General features: G+C 47.1%; 1 protein-coding gene across 6 annotated transcripts in view; it reads left to right on the top strand.

Annotated features, from left to right (window-relative positions):
- Nucleotides 1-645: 645 nt before the first annotated feature.
- Nucleotides 646-16,301, top strand: part of PIWIL1 (piwi like RNA-mediated gene silencing 1) — a 124,899-nt gene continuing 109,243 nt past the window's right edge. Inside the window, exons 1-4 of one of the 6 annotated variants that reach the window (XM_075898451.1) lie at nucleotides 646-1,482; nucleotides 4,679-4,789; nucleotides 4,965-5,053; nucleotides 8,260-8,365. In XM_075898451.1, coding sequence (XP_075754566.1) covers nucleotides 4,973-5,053; nucleotides 8,260-8,365 — 187 coding nt within the window. In that variant the 5' untranslated portion in view covers nucleotides 646-1,482; nucleotides 4,679-4,789; nucleotides 4,965-4,972. The remainder of the gene's footprint in view (nucleotides 1,483-4,678; nucleotides 4,790-4,964; nucleotides 5,054-8,259; nucleotides 8,366-16,301) is intronic. The other 5 variants (XM_075898450.1, XM_075898452.1, XM_075898449.1 and 2 more) reach the window with 5 other exon arrangements.

Raw genomic sequence — 16,301 nt, 5'->3', positions numbered from 1 at the left:
TTAGCATGAGTTAGGCTAATCAAAAGGTCAAAAATGGCTACATACAAATCCCTTGACTTCCACACCTGTCATGTGCCATCATCAATACCAATGCATCACTTTCCACAATAGTTGCAAGGCAGGGAGAACAGGTTGTGTGTGTATGTATGTATTTTAAACTTCTATTTTAATTTAGGAAATGGTGAAAAAGAGGACGCACTGGAGTTTTTATGGTAAATTTGTCACATGGGCTACGTCTACACTAGCACCCTTTTCCGGAAATGCTTAAAACGGAATAGTTTTCCGTTATAAGTATTTCCGGAAAAAGCGCGTCTACATTGGCAGGATGCTTTTCCGGAAAAGCACTTTTTCTGGAAAAGCGTCCATGCCAATATAGACGCGCTTTTCCGCAAAAAAGGCCAGATCGTCATTTTCGTGATCGGGGCTTTTTTGCGGAAAACACTACTGTGCTGTCTACACTGGACCTTTTCTGGAACAGTTTTCCGGAGAAGGACTTTTGCCCGAACGGGAGCAGCATCGTTTTTCCGGAAAAGCACTGATGATTTGATAGTAGATCATCAGTGCTTTTCCGGAAATTCAAGGGGCCAGTGTAGACAGCTGGCAAGTTATTCCGGAAAAGTGGCTGATTTTGCGGAATAAGTGGCCAGTGTAGACACAGCCACGGAGTCCTCAAAATTGGTCAGCTGGAAGAACTAACTTGCATGATGGCATTAGGATGGCATAAGGTTAACTGTTAACCTGTAACATTAGCCATTCTATTGAGAATTAGCTGGGCTGAATAATAGGCAAGTGGGCGAGGGCTTAATTTCATTAAATAACAATATCAGGAGCTGCGCCCAACACGAAGCACCCACTTTCGGAAGCCAACTCCAAATCTTCCCCTCGCTGCTTCCGAGCGGACTAGCCGGCGCAATGCCCAGCCAGCAAGTCAAAAGCCTTCGGCAGCTCTCGGGACTCCGCCCCTTTCGGCTCCGTCATCCGGAAATCTTCGGCTGCCTCGACGCTACCACGTCTTTTGGGAAACTCCGAGAGCTCCCGTTCGGAAATCTTCGATCCTTTTCGTCTCTCTGGAGGCGGGCCCTTTAGTGATGCGCAGTCCAATCAGAGGCAAGCCCGCCCGCCGCTATCTCGCCGGCTGCCACGCGCAGCTCTTTCAGCACGAGGACTGTCACCTCACGAACTCTAAGTGGTGTGCGCGTCCGCTCGGAAAAGGAATCCCTCAGCTCTGCATGGCTCAGAGAGTAGATGAGTACGACAGCGGGTGCTGAGGAACCCCTGGATTAATGCGTAGAAGCAGCAGAGTCAGAGTCAGCAGCCCTTAAGGAAACAGCAGGAGGCGGTGGCGCCGCCCGCGGAGTGAGCCCCGCTTTGCTCGCCTCAGTGAGGCGGCCGTTATAATCATTTTGCGAGCGACTCGTGCTCTGCAGACGCGGAGGAAGCGCGGCAGCGAGCAAGTTGTCGGAACCGCTCGTATCGAGGCAGGCAAGCAGACGGCAACGGGTCCCCTGCCGGCGCTGGGGCTTACGTGCCTAGAACCGAAGAATGGGAGGGGGAGGCGCAGGGCGCAGGGGCGAGGACTAGACCCGCGGGCTGCACGTGGAGCCTCGAGCTAGTCCTCCCCTCCCCCCGCATAGTGGTGCGCGAGGTGCTGGGGCAGGGCCTGGGAGGGAGTTTGGGGGCGGCAGGGGTTGAGAGGCCGGCCTGTGGGAGGGAGAATGTGGGTGTGGGAGGGGCTCTGGGGTACTGCTGGTTTTGGGTTGGGGCAGGGTGGTAGAGGGTGTGAGGGGTGCAGGCTCTGGGAAGGCATGTGGGGCCCTCTCTGTCAGTAGCTCCTGGGCAGAGGGGATTGGTGTCTGTGCACTGCTGCCTGCAGGCACTGCCTCTTCAGCTGCTATTGGCTGCGGGGGGGGAGGGCTCTAAGGGCAGGAGCAGGACACAGAAACTCCTGCTTAGGGCTGGAGGGATGGCCAAGTAGCTGTGTGGAGCAAGAGTTAGCCCTGCTGTGCTGGCAGGGAAAGCTCATTTTAAAATGATTGTGAGCTGCAGGTGAGCCAGGGATGCACCATGGAGTGAAGGGAATGCAAGAGGACTGTATTTGGGGAGTAACCTGGCCGGAGAATATTCATGGTGCCCTGAGCACCACATGCCCTAGAACTTGCCACCAATATCGGTGGTTGGGAAAATTGTAGGGAATGGGGTGTGGTACTTTATTGGGGGGAAGCAAACAGCGAGGTGTCCAAGGTAGGGAAGAGAGGGTCCCTAGAACTAGTTATTGATTAAACATTACTCTTGGCTTTCTGACTCTGCATGGCAGCTGGGTCCCCAGCTCTCTGGGAATGTGGGTTAACCAGTTACAGATAAGGATCACCTAATAAGGGTGATGTTTACCATGTAACCAGTCAACTGGTTACCCATTCGCATCCTATCTAGAACTAGGAGTGGGAGGAAGGAAAGTCCCTAGAGGTGGGCTGAGTAGGGTTGGTATTGTGGGTAGCAAGTTTCTGATACTAGGGCTGCTAGGCATGGAAGGAGAGCCTAGGGGCATGTGAACTCCTTGTGGGTGGAGAGCTGCGGAGGATGGGGGTAGAACAGGAAACAACTGCTTGTGCCAGGGAAATCAGGGGAAAATGAATGTAAATGATTCTGTTCCAGAGGAGGCCATTCTTTTTGCAAGGCTGCATCTTCCAAGTTTCTTTTCAAGTTTCTCCCTTGCTTCTCAAAGGGAGACATCTGAGCAAAACAAACAAGTAATATTTTAAAAGTACTGACTGACTGTATAATGTGCATGACTGCTATGATGACAATGGATGGTATATTAGTAAATACTGTGCATTTTAAATAGACCACTGTGGAGCATTGCAGCTAGTCAGTTTAAAACACATTGGTTTGTAGGCTATTTTTCATTGAGCTTGAAAATTATTTAAAAATGTCTTGAGCGCTAATTGAAAGTTGACACTATAAGACACACTTTATTCAAGTCTCCACTACTTTTATTAATTCTGGCATATGGTCTAAACTAGGGATGTTAGGAGGTGAGTAATTAACTAATCATGTAGTCGATGGAATTTCTATTGACTGCATGATTAGTCGATGATAGAGCCCCTGAAAGCTTTTCCCCACTGTTGCTATGCATCTCAAATGTAGCAAGAACCAGTTGGGCAGGTAGCTCCTGTTACATTTAAACTGCAGAACTACATTAGGGGTAGTCCTTGGACCCACTGAGAGCCAGGACTGAGCTGGGCTTGCCCAGTCCTGGCTCATGCTGGTTCCAGCAATCCCTGTTTGCAGGGGGTCCAAGTGAGCTGGGACCCCCTGTGAACAGGGGCCATTGCTGGAGCAGCCTGTGTTTGCAGCCAACCCAGGCTCTTGCTTGTGGCAAGCCTGGGCCTGCCATGGGCAGAGGCTGCTTTGTGGCATCCTTTCCTCTGCACCGCTGCCTGTCAGAGGCAGCAGCATGTGTGCGCGCATGTGTGTGCGTGTGAGCGTGTGGGGGGGGGGAGGAATTGGTGGCAGGCAGCATGCGGAGACAATGCTAGAGGAAACTGGCATTTAAATTGGTTCCTCCTAGCACTGGCTCCTGCTTCCTCCCCCCTTTGCTGCCTCTGATACAGAGGGAGAAATAAGAATAGTTGACTACTTACATCCCTAGTCTAAACACTTAGTCTGTAGTTCCCAGCTGAAAATTTTCCTCTTCATCTGGGCTTATGAATTCATAGTTAAATAGCTTATAAAGAGAATTAGGGCTGTCCAGTGCATCTTAGCAGTAGTATCACGCTTGGGAGCAATTGGATGTGTTTGAGGAACAAGTTAAAATTCTGCAATTTTCAGTGCGTTCCTTCAGCCTGGTTAATTTCAATCTTGAACAGAAGTACTTCACTTTTTTTGGTTACAGTTTTAAGACGTTCTCTAATAGTTTTATGTATTGGAGTAGTTGGCAGAAGCTGTAATCAGTGTTGCCTAAACAAGTGGTTTTCAAACAATGGGTTGCAATCCAGTACTGAGTTATGGAATGTCAGGCACTGGGTACATTGCTTCAGGGGAATCAAGTGATCAGTGGGAGTGCTAAGGCAGGGCTACCTACTTGTCCTGGCACTGTAGACTGCTCAGCAGGCCTGGCTTCTAGGTGGAGAAGAGGGAAGTGCACAGGCTCATGTGCTAATGCTGCCCTGAGCACTAGCTCCACACACTCATTGGCTGGGAACCTGCTGCTGGCTGCTTCTGGGATGCAGCATGGTCTGTAGTGCTGGGAGAGGCAAGAAGTGCTGCCTTTGCACCACTGACAGGGACTTACCTTGCAACAACTCCCACCTGCCCCAGCTTTGATTCCCCCCTCCCCCCCTCGAAGCTGGAGCCTCCTCCTACACTCCAAAGCTCTCATTTTCTGATCTATTCTGGAGTCCATATTCCAGTCAAAGCGTGTTGGTTCATAGGCGTCAATAATTCTCTTCAACTGGGTCATGAGAGAAAAAGTTTGAAAGCCATTGACCGAAACCATAACTCCCCCTCTTCCCCCCCCCCCAAAAAAAATCCATTGCTACAGGCACCTGGGTGCCTGTCATTTCAAGTTCTGTGGTGCCTCTTGTTCAGGCACTTAGGCATGTGCATAATTTTACTCATAATAGTAGTTGCAATGATTTCAGTTTAGTCATGTTGCTGAAGTAAGTTTAAATATTTGTAGGATTGCATAAGAGCACACTGTACAGCACAGAACTGAAAACTTCTAGCATTTATCACCTAGTGATTTCTCCTGGTGTTAGCGGAAAAGACCTTACTCCTGCTTCCATAAAAGGTAATGTAAACAGTACCTAGAATTCATTGGCTGGGCTAATTTAGCTAGATTAATTTTTCTTTTATACTGAACATGAGACTTCGCCAACCCTCTCCCCCTAAAAAACCCTCTGCTAAAAATTAGCATAGTGAGAAAAAACTAAAGATTGTGTTCTATAATAATTGGTTTCTCTTAGGAAAGAAAATGACTGGAAGAGCTAGAGCCAGAGCGAGAGGAAGAGCTCGCAGCCAGCAAAGTGCTGTACCTCCTGTAGGAGCAACTTCTGTGAGTGTCCATTTTTCAGATCAAGCATACCTACGTTTTGAAATATTAAAATTCACAGTTGTCAGTTGTCTACTTCCCATTTAGTAGTATGGATATTAGGGTCTTCCTTTCAAATCAAACCTGTTTTTGCCTCTCATGACTGATGAGCAAATGTACTCCCAACAGTTAAGCTGGTATAGTTCTCTAAAGCAGTGGTTCTCAAATTGGGTCAAGACCCCAAAATGAATTGTGCTTCTGTTTTAATGGGGTCACCAGGGCTGGTTTAAACTATTTGGGGCGCAGGCCCAAGCCTTACTACCCATGGCTGAAGCCCTCAAGCATTGTGCACCCCCGAGCAGCAGTGGTGGGTCTTCGATGGACTCAGGCTTCTGTCTTCCCTCCTGGGTTTGTGTAGTAGTTTTTAGTTGACGGATGGGGGTTAGAAGAAGCACCGTACAATGAAGTTTGAAAACCTTTCCTGTAGAGCTTTGTGAGTGTAGGTGTCATTGTCTTGTGAATGACTTTTGCACGTTCCTCAGATGTCTGTGTTAAACTTCATAGAATGCAATAATGGTAGGAGCCTTTTTCAAAAGAAGATGTGTAGTGGAATTTCGTTGCATAAGGGCAGATAGACTCCATCAGATGCCTGATATTGAGTGCTGTATTCAGTTCTAAACGGAACACAGAAGATGCTGCTCCTGATGAATTGTAATAAAATATATATACATTTTTATTAGGGCTGTTAAGCAATTAACACCTTAATCGTGATTAATTGCGTGATAAAACTAATTGCCATTAATTGCGTGATTAATCGCACTATACAATAGTATTCTAAATATCTATTTAAATATTTTTGGATGTTTTCTACATCTTCTAATATATTGATTCTAATTACAACAGAGAATGCAAAATGTATAGTTCTCACTTTATTTTTTATTACAAAACATTTACATGGAAAAAAAATTCAGTTCACTGAAGTATTATTGTGCAAATTCTATAGTGAAAGCTGAACTTAAATTCTTCTGTATAATCAATATATTTGTGTCCTATTCAAAACTATCCTTTTTTACCTCGGCCCCAGTTGCGGGCGGTGTAGGGCCAGAGGAGGGTAGACTCTGCCGTGGGCAGTATAGATTTTGGGGGGGGGACTTAGACCCCCCAACAGCAGGTTGGCAAAGGGCTTAGGGGTAGTGGTCAACCCCCAAGCTCAGGAGAGGGGTCAGCCCCTGGGCTGGCGGGGTAGACCCCACCATCGGCAGTGCAGAGTTCGGGAGGGGGTACTCAATGCCAGAATCAGATATGGGGATGGTCAGTCCCAGCCCCAAGAAGCAAAGAGAGGATGGGTTGGGTGAGCTCTGCTGGGGGAGTGGGGGGAGACAGCTTGGGCAAACCGACCCCCAGGCTGTATTATTTTAAAAAATATGGTCACCTGGGAAGGGAGAGGGATGGCTGTCAGGGTCTTTGCTTCTTGTTTATGTCTCTGGAGTTGGGACAGTCTCATGTGTGTTTCCTTTCTCCCTAGCTTCTTTTTTCCATGCGTCCTCTGGTGGCGGTTTGCATTACCGCGCCTTACCAGAAACGGCAGCTAATGCTGGTTTGCTGTCCTCTGCGATTAATGTGCATTAATTTTTTTAACGTGTTAATTCTGTCCTGCATTAATTGTAGGTGTTAACGCCCACTAATTGACAGCCCTAATTTTTATTCTAAAACGTGTTAGGTACAGCAGGCCTCCTTTCTGCAAAATCAACCTCCTTCTTCCGTGTATTTTTTGTGGTATTTTCTGTAGTATTTTGGGGGACTAGGAGTTGAATTTCAGGATCCTCAGAATGCAATAATTGTAGGAGACTTTTTTAAAACCAGCTTTAGTTAATCAGTGATAACTAAATCCAACAGTGCTGCAGAGGATAATTACACTTTTTGAAAGGGGTGGGGTGGGTTTGGTAATCAGGGGTGGCCCTAGACTAGCTGCCAGCAACTGGTGCCCTAGGCGAACCATGCAATCGGTGCCCCTCCTCCCCCAACCCCAAGGGCAGATATCGACTGAGGGTTTTGGTTCTGTGCTGGGGAGAGGGAGACTGGGGATGAAATTTTGTGGCTGGGGGCCGAGGGGATTGGGAGCTGGGGGCCAGAGGGTTGGGGATGGAGTTGGGAGTTCTGGGGCTGGTAGCCGAAGGGCTAGGGATGGAGTTCTGTGGTTGGTGGCTGGGGATGGAGTTTTATGGCTGGGGGCTTGGGGCCAGGGGGTTGGGGATGGAGTTGGAGTTCGGGGACTGGGAGCCAAGGGGCTGGGAATGGAGTTTGGGGGCCGGGGAGAGGGAACAAGGTGCCAGTCGGGGGAGAGATTTCCCCTGCACCTGCCGCCTCCTGAGATCCCACCCCCCAGAGAGAAGCCGACATGCGCCTCACCCGGGGAAACCCCCCCGCGTTCCTTCTCCCCTGGGGCTGACCCTCCCCCCTCCCCCCCGCGAGGCAGAGGAAACACCCTCATTCCTCCTCCCCCAGGGTTGGCCCCCCCCCCCGCGGCGCAGAGGAAACCCCCGCATTCCCCCTCTCCCAGGGCCAACCCCCCTGTGTTCCTTCTCCCCTGGGGCCAACCCCCCCTGCAAGACAACCCCCCCCCTCGCGTTCCTCCTCCCCCGGGGCTGACCCTCCCCCCCCCTTGCGGGGCAGGGGAAACTCCCGCATTCCTCCTCCCCCAGGGCTAACCTTCCCCCTACCCCCCCGCGTTCCCTCTCCCCCGGGGCCTCCCCCTCCCGCGGGGCAGAGGAAACCCCCGCATTCCCACTCCCCTGGGACCGACACTCCCCCCCCCCCCCACGGGGCAGAGGAAACCCCCGCATTCCCCCTCCCTTGGGGCTGACACCCTCCTCCCCCGTGAGGCAGTCCCCCCGCATTCCTCTTCCCCCGGGGCCAATCCCCCTGCGGCACGGGGGAAACCCCCCTGCGCACTGCCTCTCCCAGGACTAAACCCCCTCCTGGCCTCAGGGAAGCCGTGCTCCAGGTAAGGCATGGGAAATGGAAGGGGCAGGGTTTGGAATTTGGTACTCCATGCAACTTGGCGCCCTAGGCAGCTGCCTAGTTTGCCTATAGGCACGGGTCGCCCCTGTTGGTAATGCTGTCTTTCAAACTGAATGAGTAATTTTACTGTAACTTTGGCAGCTAAGTTAATATTGTCATGTTACATTCAGCACATTGAGCACTATTCTTAAGTATAGTGGACTTTGCAGGGTCAGCCACCACCTAGACCTCTGCAGCCTCAACCAGAACCTCCAGCAGAGGGAAAACTAGTTGGTCGTGGACGACTAAGAGGAGCTGCTGTTCCAAAATCACAAGGTGAGATGGTTGGACAAGTAGGATGACTTAATGATTTAACTTAGATAATTAAATATACGTTAAAGATTGCATTACTGATTTTTCTTCAAAATCAGAGTAACTAGTTAAATCTGAAATAATGAAAATTTTTCTTATGCCATCTCATAATAGCACTTCTCCTCTAAACAGCCTGAACTTTGATGGAACTAGATAAAGAAATTTTACCATTGGGTCCTGTTTATTCTATAACTGGGCTCTAGATGTCCTTGTTGTCATAGAATTAATAGTCCTGAGTGTATCTTTTTACTTGTGGCAAGTGGTGCAGTTTGAAAGTTCTGTATAAGAAGCTATTTTTCAGAGCACATGGTTTTCATTGGTTTTGCCAGATAAGGATTGATGTTAAACAAGCAGACTGGAATTTTTTGAGATTCGGAAATGGAATATATTTACATACTTGTTTTACCTGTTCCATTTTTTCTAATTTGAATTATTGGTTAATATTAGGGCTGTCAAATGATTACAATTAATGATGATTGATTAATAGATTAAAAATAGTTGTAATTTGCATTTTTAATTGATCTGGAGCATGTTGGCTATAGTGGGTCCATGGAGTGGTGGGAAAGGAGGGTGGAGCAGGATGACAGGAGGAAGGGCACCCCGCCTGCAGCATTGCATTGTGGGTGGTGGCCTCAGTTCCCTGTCAGCTGCACAATTGTGCAGCTATTTATTAAGTCCTGCTCACAGGCTCAGAGCTCCTGTCCAGACAGGGAGCTCAGCTGACCACTGTGGGGAGGAACTGTCTGAGCAGCTTCAAACAGAGCTTCCTGTTTCAGGCAAAAGAGCTCAAAATCCAGGTAAGGAGGGGAGATGATGATGAGGTGGGAAGGTGGGAATACGTTGCTGAGGGGGGAAGTTGTAAAATAAGGGCATTTGGGAAGAGGACGTAGAGACAAACCAAGCATTCTCTACAAGCCTTCTGGGCTGGAAAGGTGGGTGGGGAACAAGCTGACTGCATTGGCTAGGTGGGGAGTGGGCAATGAGGTGATGTGGAGGCAGGGGGGAGTTTGTGGTTTGTGCCTTACACTAACTCTTAGCTGGTCTGCTGTTGCCTGAAAGTCTGAAAAGTAAGATTTTTTTTTTTTTTTTATCCTAGCCCCCAGCTGGGCTGGGGGGTGCAGATTGTACAGGGTTAGGTGGGGGAAAAGGAATAGGTGGGCGTTGGCATCCATTCAATGAGTTGGAGGCAGGGGGTAGTTTGGGGTGTCGTGACTCACTTGCTGCAGTCCTCTCTTTGCGGCTTAGTTGGAGGGAGGGGAGTAAAGCAAGCTGTGGGGTGGGGGATGTATGTGCCAGGAAGTTTTCTTGATTTCAAACTAAGTTTCCAGAGGTGTTAATGGCTTAAGGCAAGAAAGAAAAAAAAGATTATTTTAACAGAATTTTTTGGAGTGTTGCAGAGTTTTAGATATTTGATCTCAATTTTTAAAATCCCGTGTTTCAGTTTACCATGTATAAATTAGTATTGTATTAAGGCCAGATATTTGCTATGTGGTTGAGTTCTGGCTTTTATGAGTCAGAAGTAGAAAGTAGTAGGTGTGATAGTAATTGTTTTGTAGGTTGAAACCTTATTTGCAAGCTCTTTGAATCATGTGTCTGTCTACAAACTCTGATGTCTACAAACTCTGTTTGCTCTGGGGTTTCTACTCTTCAAGTTGGTGACACACACAAAGTGAGTTTCAAACTAGGAGTATTTTTTTTTGTCTTTACAGATCTGTTTAATTTGTTCTTGTATAACACAGATCCAAAACATTCTCCAAATGGCATAAGCTTGAGGGAATGCCTTTTACTCTCCAGTATCAGTAAATATTGCATTAGTATTTGCGAGGAGAACATGATTACTTCTAGTTGACTCTTAAAATGACAGACAAATCTCAAACTGAGCTGTGTGTGGATAATATGCATTTTGGCGTGTTTACTAGCTTGAGCTGTAAGAAAAGATGATACGTGTACTCCAAGCATGGTGTTAGGTTTTTTTTATTTAATTAATATCAAATATTGTAAACATTGCTCCTATCCGTTTGTTAGTTGTTGAACTAACATTATTAACTATCCCTTGTTTTAATGTCTTCCATACCTACGCACTACTTAAAAAAAAAAATACAGGCTTTTTGTTTGTATTGGTGGTGCACATCCACATACTACTTCATTATTGGTATGGTGCACAACCCACCCAAAAGAAAATTCAACCTGTATAAGAATACAAAATATTAAAGGGAACATGGGGGGATGGCTGGTCCTGTCCAGCAGTGAGTGTCAGCCGACGGTCAGGGCTCCCTATATCTGTCCCTTAAGACTGGCTGAAGTTCTTTTAAATTGTGCCTGGTTCTGTTACAGCAACTGAAGGAGTCAGGTTAAAACTTAAACAGTTACAGGTTTATTAAAGAAGCTTATAAATCATATGGTTGCAATGGCTATTGTTCTATTTCTTAACTACTAGCAAAATATAGATCTTAAAAATGGTTACAAAGAAGATAAAGATAGAAAAATAGAAATAATGGTACCAAGTAACAGCTTACTCTTTCTATGTGTACACTTAAGACAGAGGACCACATCCAGGTACAATTTTTACCCCCTTCTGTGCCTCTCGACTCCAGCATGTCAGGCCAGGGCCGGTCCCTCAATTCCTAGGAAAGATGAAAATACGAGGTGGGCGTCCCCATAGAACCTCGGGAGGTCAAACACCTAACACAACCAGCAGGTAGAGGGTAGAATGACACTCAAAGTGAGTGTGTGCTGGGCCCATCTTTTATACTCATGGGGTCACGTATTTCTCTTTCTTATCTGTCATGCCAAATGGGGCTGGTCTGTCTTTTGTGAGACCAGTTCTTACAAGGAAGTTGTGAACTTAATTTACACTTGTAAGAGAGAGAACTAAATTGGAATTACTGGGGATTCTTTTCTCAGTGGGAAATTCCTCTTCCAGGGACTGTGTGTGTGTGTTCGAATCAACATAGGTGCCAGCCGGTGGCAGTCTCGCATATCCTGATCTCTCCTCATATCTATGTTTCAGCTTCTCAGGATCAGATGAGCCAGCATAGACTATGCTGATTTTACTGCTCCTTCTCTGCCCTGTATGCTTCAGAGAGGCAAATAAGATGGATGTGATGGAGACGGGCTGTCTGGCCACAGTGAGGGGATGTTTCAAGCAGTGGGGAAGAGAGAAGCTGGGCTTCTCTTTCTTTTCCCAGTGGATGTTTAGTTGGCTTTCTCAAATTATCTGCACACTGGGATAGGGTCATGATCAATTAGTGCAGCATGAACAGGTCAGGAGGGATTTAGGGAGTAGGGATGTTAGTGCATATTTGTTTACATGATTAACTAATAATTTTGGGCTTATCGGTCTATAGTCCTAATGATTGTACACACAGAGGCATCAGCGTAGAGGTTGGGCAGGTGGGAGCCTGTACTTGTAGGAAGCAGGCTTTTAAGCCAGCTCCACATGAGCAGACTCCTGCAGCATCACCTCCCCCTCCCCTGCCTTGCTGCCTCTGATAAAGAGGCAGCAGCCTGGAGAGGGGACCAGGCCGGAGCTGGTGCTAGCCGGGAGTTGGCTTTTAAGCACTGGCTCTGGCCTCTTGCCACGTAAATGTGTAACCATTACATTTTCAAACCAGTTACATGTTTACACCAAAAAAGTTAACATCCCTATTGTTTATAGCAGGGGTTCCCAAACTTTTTGACATGGGGACCAGTAAATCCATTCATGAACTTTTGGAGGACCGGTAATGTTCATTTGCATATTCATTAATCAAATGATTAATATTCAAATAAGTTGTTTCTGGTCCTCCCAAAACCCCCAGTGCCAGCTTTAGCAAAGCTTTTGATATGGTCTCCCACAATATTTTTGCCAGAAAGTTAAGGAATATGGATTGGATAAATGGACTGTAAGACAGACAGAAAGTTGGTGAGACCAGGGTTTCTCAGACTTTTTACTTTAGTTGGAACCCTTTTTTTCAGTACTGTTTTTTGCAGCCTAAAAATATAAACACATAATAAACAAACTGAGAAAATACCAGACATGTAACATGTATGGTATTTTTTCATTAGGTAAGTTTTATTATTAGTAGATGTATCAGTTTGTACTTTCGAACGGTCTGGCTGGTAAATGTGCTCAGGTTGCATGAGTGTGTCTACCAGCCAGACAGTTTGCAACTACTCGAGGGTGTGTGTGTGTGTGTGGGGGGGAGGAAACAATAGAATCCCTGGCCTGGACTAACTTGTGCTTTGCAGAGGGTGGGGGAGAGGAGGGGAGCAGCGCCTCGAGATCTACGTATGGCCGGGTCAGTCCCGCTCCCCGCAGGCAGATTCATTTCCCACCCTACTCCCCCCCCACTGCACCTCTGGCCAGCCCCACTTCCCCAACCCCCTCCTGGGCAGCCAGTTCTCCCCCCCGCTTCTCCGCCCAATCTCCCTTGGCCAGCCCTGCTGCCCATGTCCAGCCCTCTTTCCAGCAGCCGCTTCTCTTCCCCCTCCCCCCTCCTTCCACATCTTCCCCAGCCAGCTCCCTGCCCCCAACGTTGTGCCCCCCGGCAGCCCTGCTTCCACCGGCCCCCCAATCTCCCCAGCCTGCCCTGATTTCCCCCGTCCAGAGCTGCTACTGGTGGCCGGCTCTCTCTTCCTCCTCTGCTGCTTCTTCCCCCAGCTAGGACTCTGCCAGGAGCCGGAACATCCGGCTGCAGACTCTGCCCAGGCCGGCAGAGGGCTTGGGGGACCAGATGCCACATGGGCACTTTGGGAGCGCAGAACACCCTGGCAACCACTCCGAGGCCTGGTAGTTCTTTCCTGCTGCCCGGTACCGGGCCGCGGAACCATGGTTGGGAAACACTGGTTTATAGCCACCAGTTCTGGCTTTCAATGTCCTGTGCTGTTGTTTTTCTCCAATTTGCCCCAAATGTCTTCTAAATGCCCAGTAAGCGGTGGAAGGGTAAGTAATGTTGCTAGGCAATATTGACCTCCATTGTCCTGCAAATTCAGCACTGGTCAGGTTCCCAAGGGTGCCTGGACTGGAGAAAGCTTCAGAGGGGTAGCCGAGTTAGTCTGTAACTGGAAAAACTTTAAAAACAACAAATACTCTAGTAGCACATTAAAGACTAACAAAATATAGAGATGGTATCATGAGCTTTCGTGGGCACAGACCACTTCCTCAGATGATCCTGAAGTCATCTGAAAAAGTGGGCTGTGCCCACGAAAGCTCAAGATACCATCTACATATTTTGTTAGTCTGGTAGCACATTAAAGACTATTTGTTGTTTTGGACTAGAGATGTTCAACCTGTAGTTACCATTAGCCTTGCTTTCAGCATTGCTTGTTTGAGGAAGAGGCTGGGAATGATGCAACACACTTCTAAGACCAGTACAATTTCTTCTGTTTGACAATTTGTACATTTTACTATGTAGTTATATCAACTATAAAATTAGATTTAAATTCAGTAATATTTTAAAAGACAATTGCAGAGTTAAGACTCTATATTGACAAATTAGAGCTTTTAATCTCTATGCATGCCCCCAAAAGAGTTGGATGTATCCAGTTTGATATCACTGCTCAGATGTTCATGCTCTTCAGGTTGCAGTTCACACATCCCCAGGAGATCTTAAGGCTTACTAGTATTGCATGAAGCAATTTTGTTATGCTATATAGTGGAAGAAGAAAGCAGCTATTTATTGTCTCTATGTAGATACTTCATATGGGCCTGAATACACTCAATCTAATTGGAGATCCATGAGGCTTCAGGCAGTTAAACTACAGGATAAATGTGCTCTTAGAATAGTATCTGCCTCAATTCAGAGGACCCGGACACCTGTAGTCGAATCTGGCTAGTAAATCGTAAATCTTGGAGAGAAAATAGTATAGTTCCAATCCACATAGCAGAAATATGACAAATTTTTGAATTTATTGGATGAGCTAAGTATGAGTGCAGATAGCATAAATTGAAAACTCAAATTACATGTAATCATTTTCATTAAATATTTTGTTAAAATGCAATAGACCACAGGAAAAACATCTGAAAATGGAGGTCTAAATTTTGCATACTTCTCAATTGAAGTTAACTTAACAGTACTAAATCTACAATTGGAATAATGGAGATGTCAAAAATTTGCATTTAAAGTGTTTTCAGCTCTTCATTGCTATTGTGGCAAAGCTGCAGCTGTGCCCTGTGGGTCTTGCACTTCTACGCAGTTATTGTATGCCTTAGAGCAAGGCTACTCAACACGCGGCCCGTGGGCTGCATGCGGCCCACTGCCCATTTGCGGCCCATGGTGTAGTTTGGGTTTACATGGGGCTCAACATGTGGCCTGCGGGTGGGAGCCAAAGCAAAAAACTAGTCGGTATAATGGTCTTCTGTTTATAAGCTTTTTAGTAGTTAAATTCCTGGATTGTCCTTGCTCATTAAGGATATGTCTACACTAGCCACCCTAGTTCGAACTAGAGTGGCTAATGTTGTCATTCGAACTTGCAAATGAAGTCTGGGATTAAAATATCCCGGGCTTTATTTGCATGTTCCCAGGCGCCGCTATTTTTAAATGCCCGGTAGTTCGGACTCCCTGCCCGTGGCTACACGCAGCACGGGCTAGATAGTTTGAACTAAAGCCCCTAATTTGAACTATCGTTAATCCTCCTGCAATGAGGAACAACAGCAGTCCGAATTAGGAGCTTTAGTTCGAACTATCTAGCCCGTGCTGCGTGTAGCCATGGGCAGGGAGTCCGAACTACCGGGCATTAAAAAATGGCGGCTCCTGGGAACATGCAAATAAAGCCCGGGATATTTTAAACCCGGGCTTCATTTGCAATTCAAATGACTACATTAGCTACCCTAGTTTGAACTAGGGTGGCTAGTGTAGACCTACCCTAAAAGTGTTGTCATGTGAGTGTAAATTGAGTAAATATTGCATTTTATTAGTATCAGCAGAACTGACTTAAATGGGGTCTGTGTTGTGTAGTCTTGCCTTAATCTTTGTATTCATGCCTATAAATGTTGAAAGAAGCTATTTACATATATTTGCATGTATATGCAACCACACTTAAGTTGCAGCCCTTGGAATGTACTGTGAATATCATTGTGGCCTCTGGGCCTTCCAAAGTTGAGTAGCCCTGCTTTAGAGGCTCACTGTGAACCTCCACCCACCTCTTACTTTTTCTAGAAGCCAGGGTCACAGCTTACTGTACCATCCTCATCATGGGCAAAGAAACTCCGCCATAATCCTAGCCTCCATATCCAGGAGCAGACTTTTTAGTAGTATGAGGAGGGTTGGGGGGAATCCCTGTCCTCCACAGGCAAGCGCCCTATCCCCTAGGCCACACGGGAACCCGCCCCACCACCTCTACTTTCAGGGTGCCCCTTATCCCTCCTGCCCCGAGGCCTCCCGGCTTTTGGCCGTCCCGCCCCGACGTAGGGGAGGCGGGACTTCAACCCATTACCCTGTATTCTGGGTTCTGGTCCAGGGACCTTAGGTAGCAGCAATTGACAGAGTATTTCCCCAGCCTCACTTCAGCAACCTTTTTCCTGGGTCATGTCACCAAACATTCCCGTAATACCTTCTCCCTGGTATCTAAGCAAATCTTTCCTACTACAACACACACTCCTTTCTGCAGTCTCCAGCAACACACTTCCTCCTCTCAGTCCTTCACTTTTCTTCTTTCCCCTTTTACTTCAGGGAAAACCTTTTAAAGTAGTCCAGTAGGCCTTAATTGGCTGCAGGTACCTGATTAGTGTACTGCTTCAGGTACCTGCCTTCCTTGATTATGTGGCAGAAGGCTCTGGTAGTTTATTCAGGAAACAGAAAACCAATCACCCCTTCACCGGACTATTGTAGCCAGCTGTCCTGGGTTTGTTGCACTTTTTAAATTCTGTGTAATAGCTGTCTCAGTGTAACCATTAATCATTTTTAGAGCTGTAAAATAC

The sequence above is a fragment of the Pelodiscus sinensis genome, chromosome 15, assembly GCF_049634645.1.
Source record: "Pelodiscus sinensis isolate JC-2024 chromosome 15, ASM4963464v1, whole genome shotgun sequence".
Classification (NCBI taxonomy): Eukaryota; Metazoa; Chordata; order Testudines; family Trionychidae; genus Pelodiscus; species Pelodiscus sinensis.
Note: the sequence above shows the minus strand (reverse complement) of the source record. Positions and strands in the feature narration are given on the sequence as shown.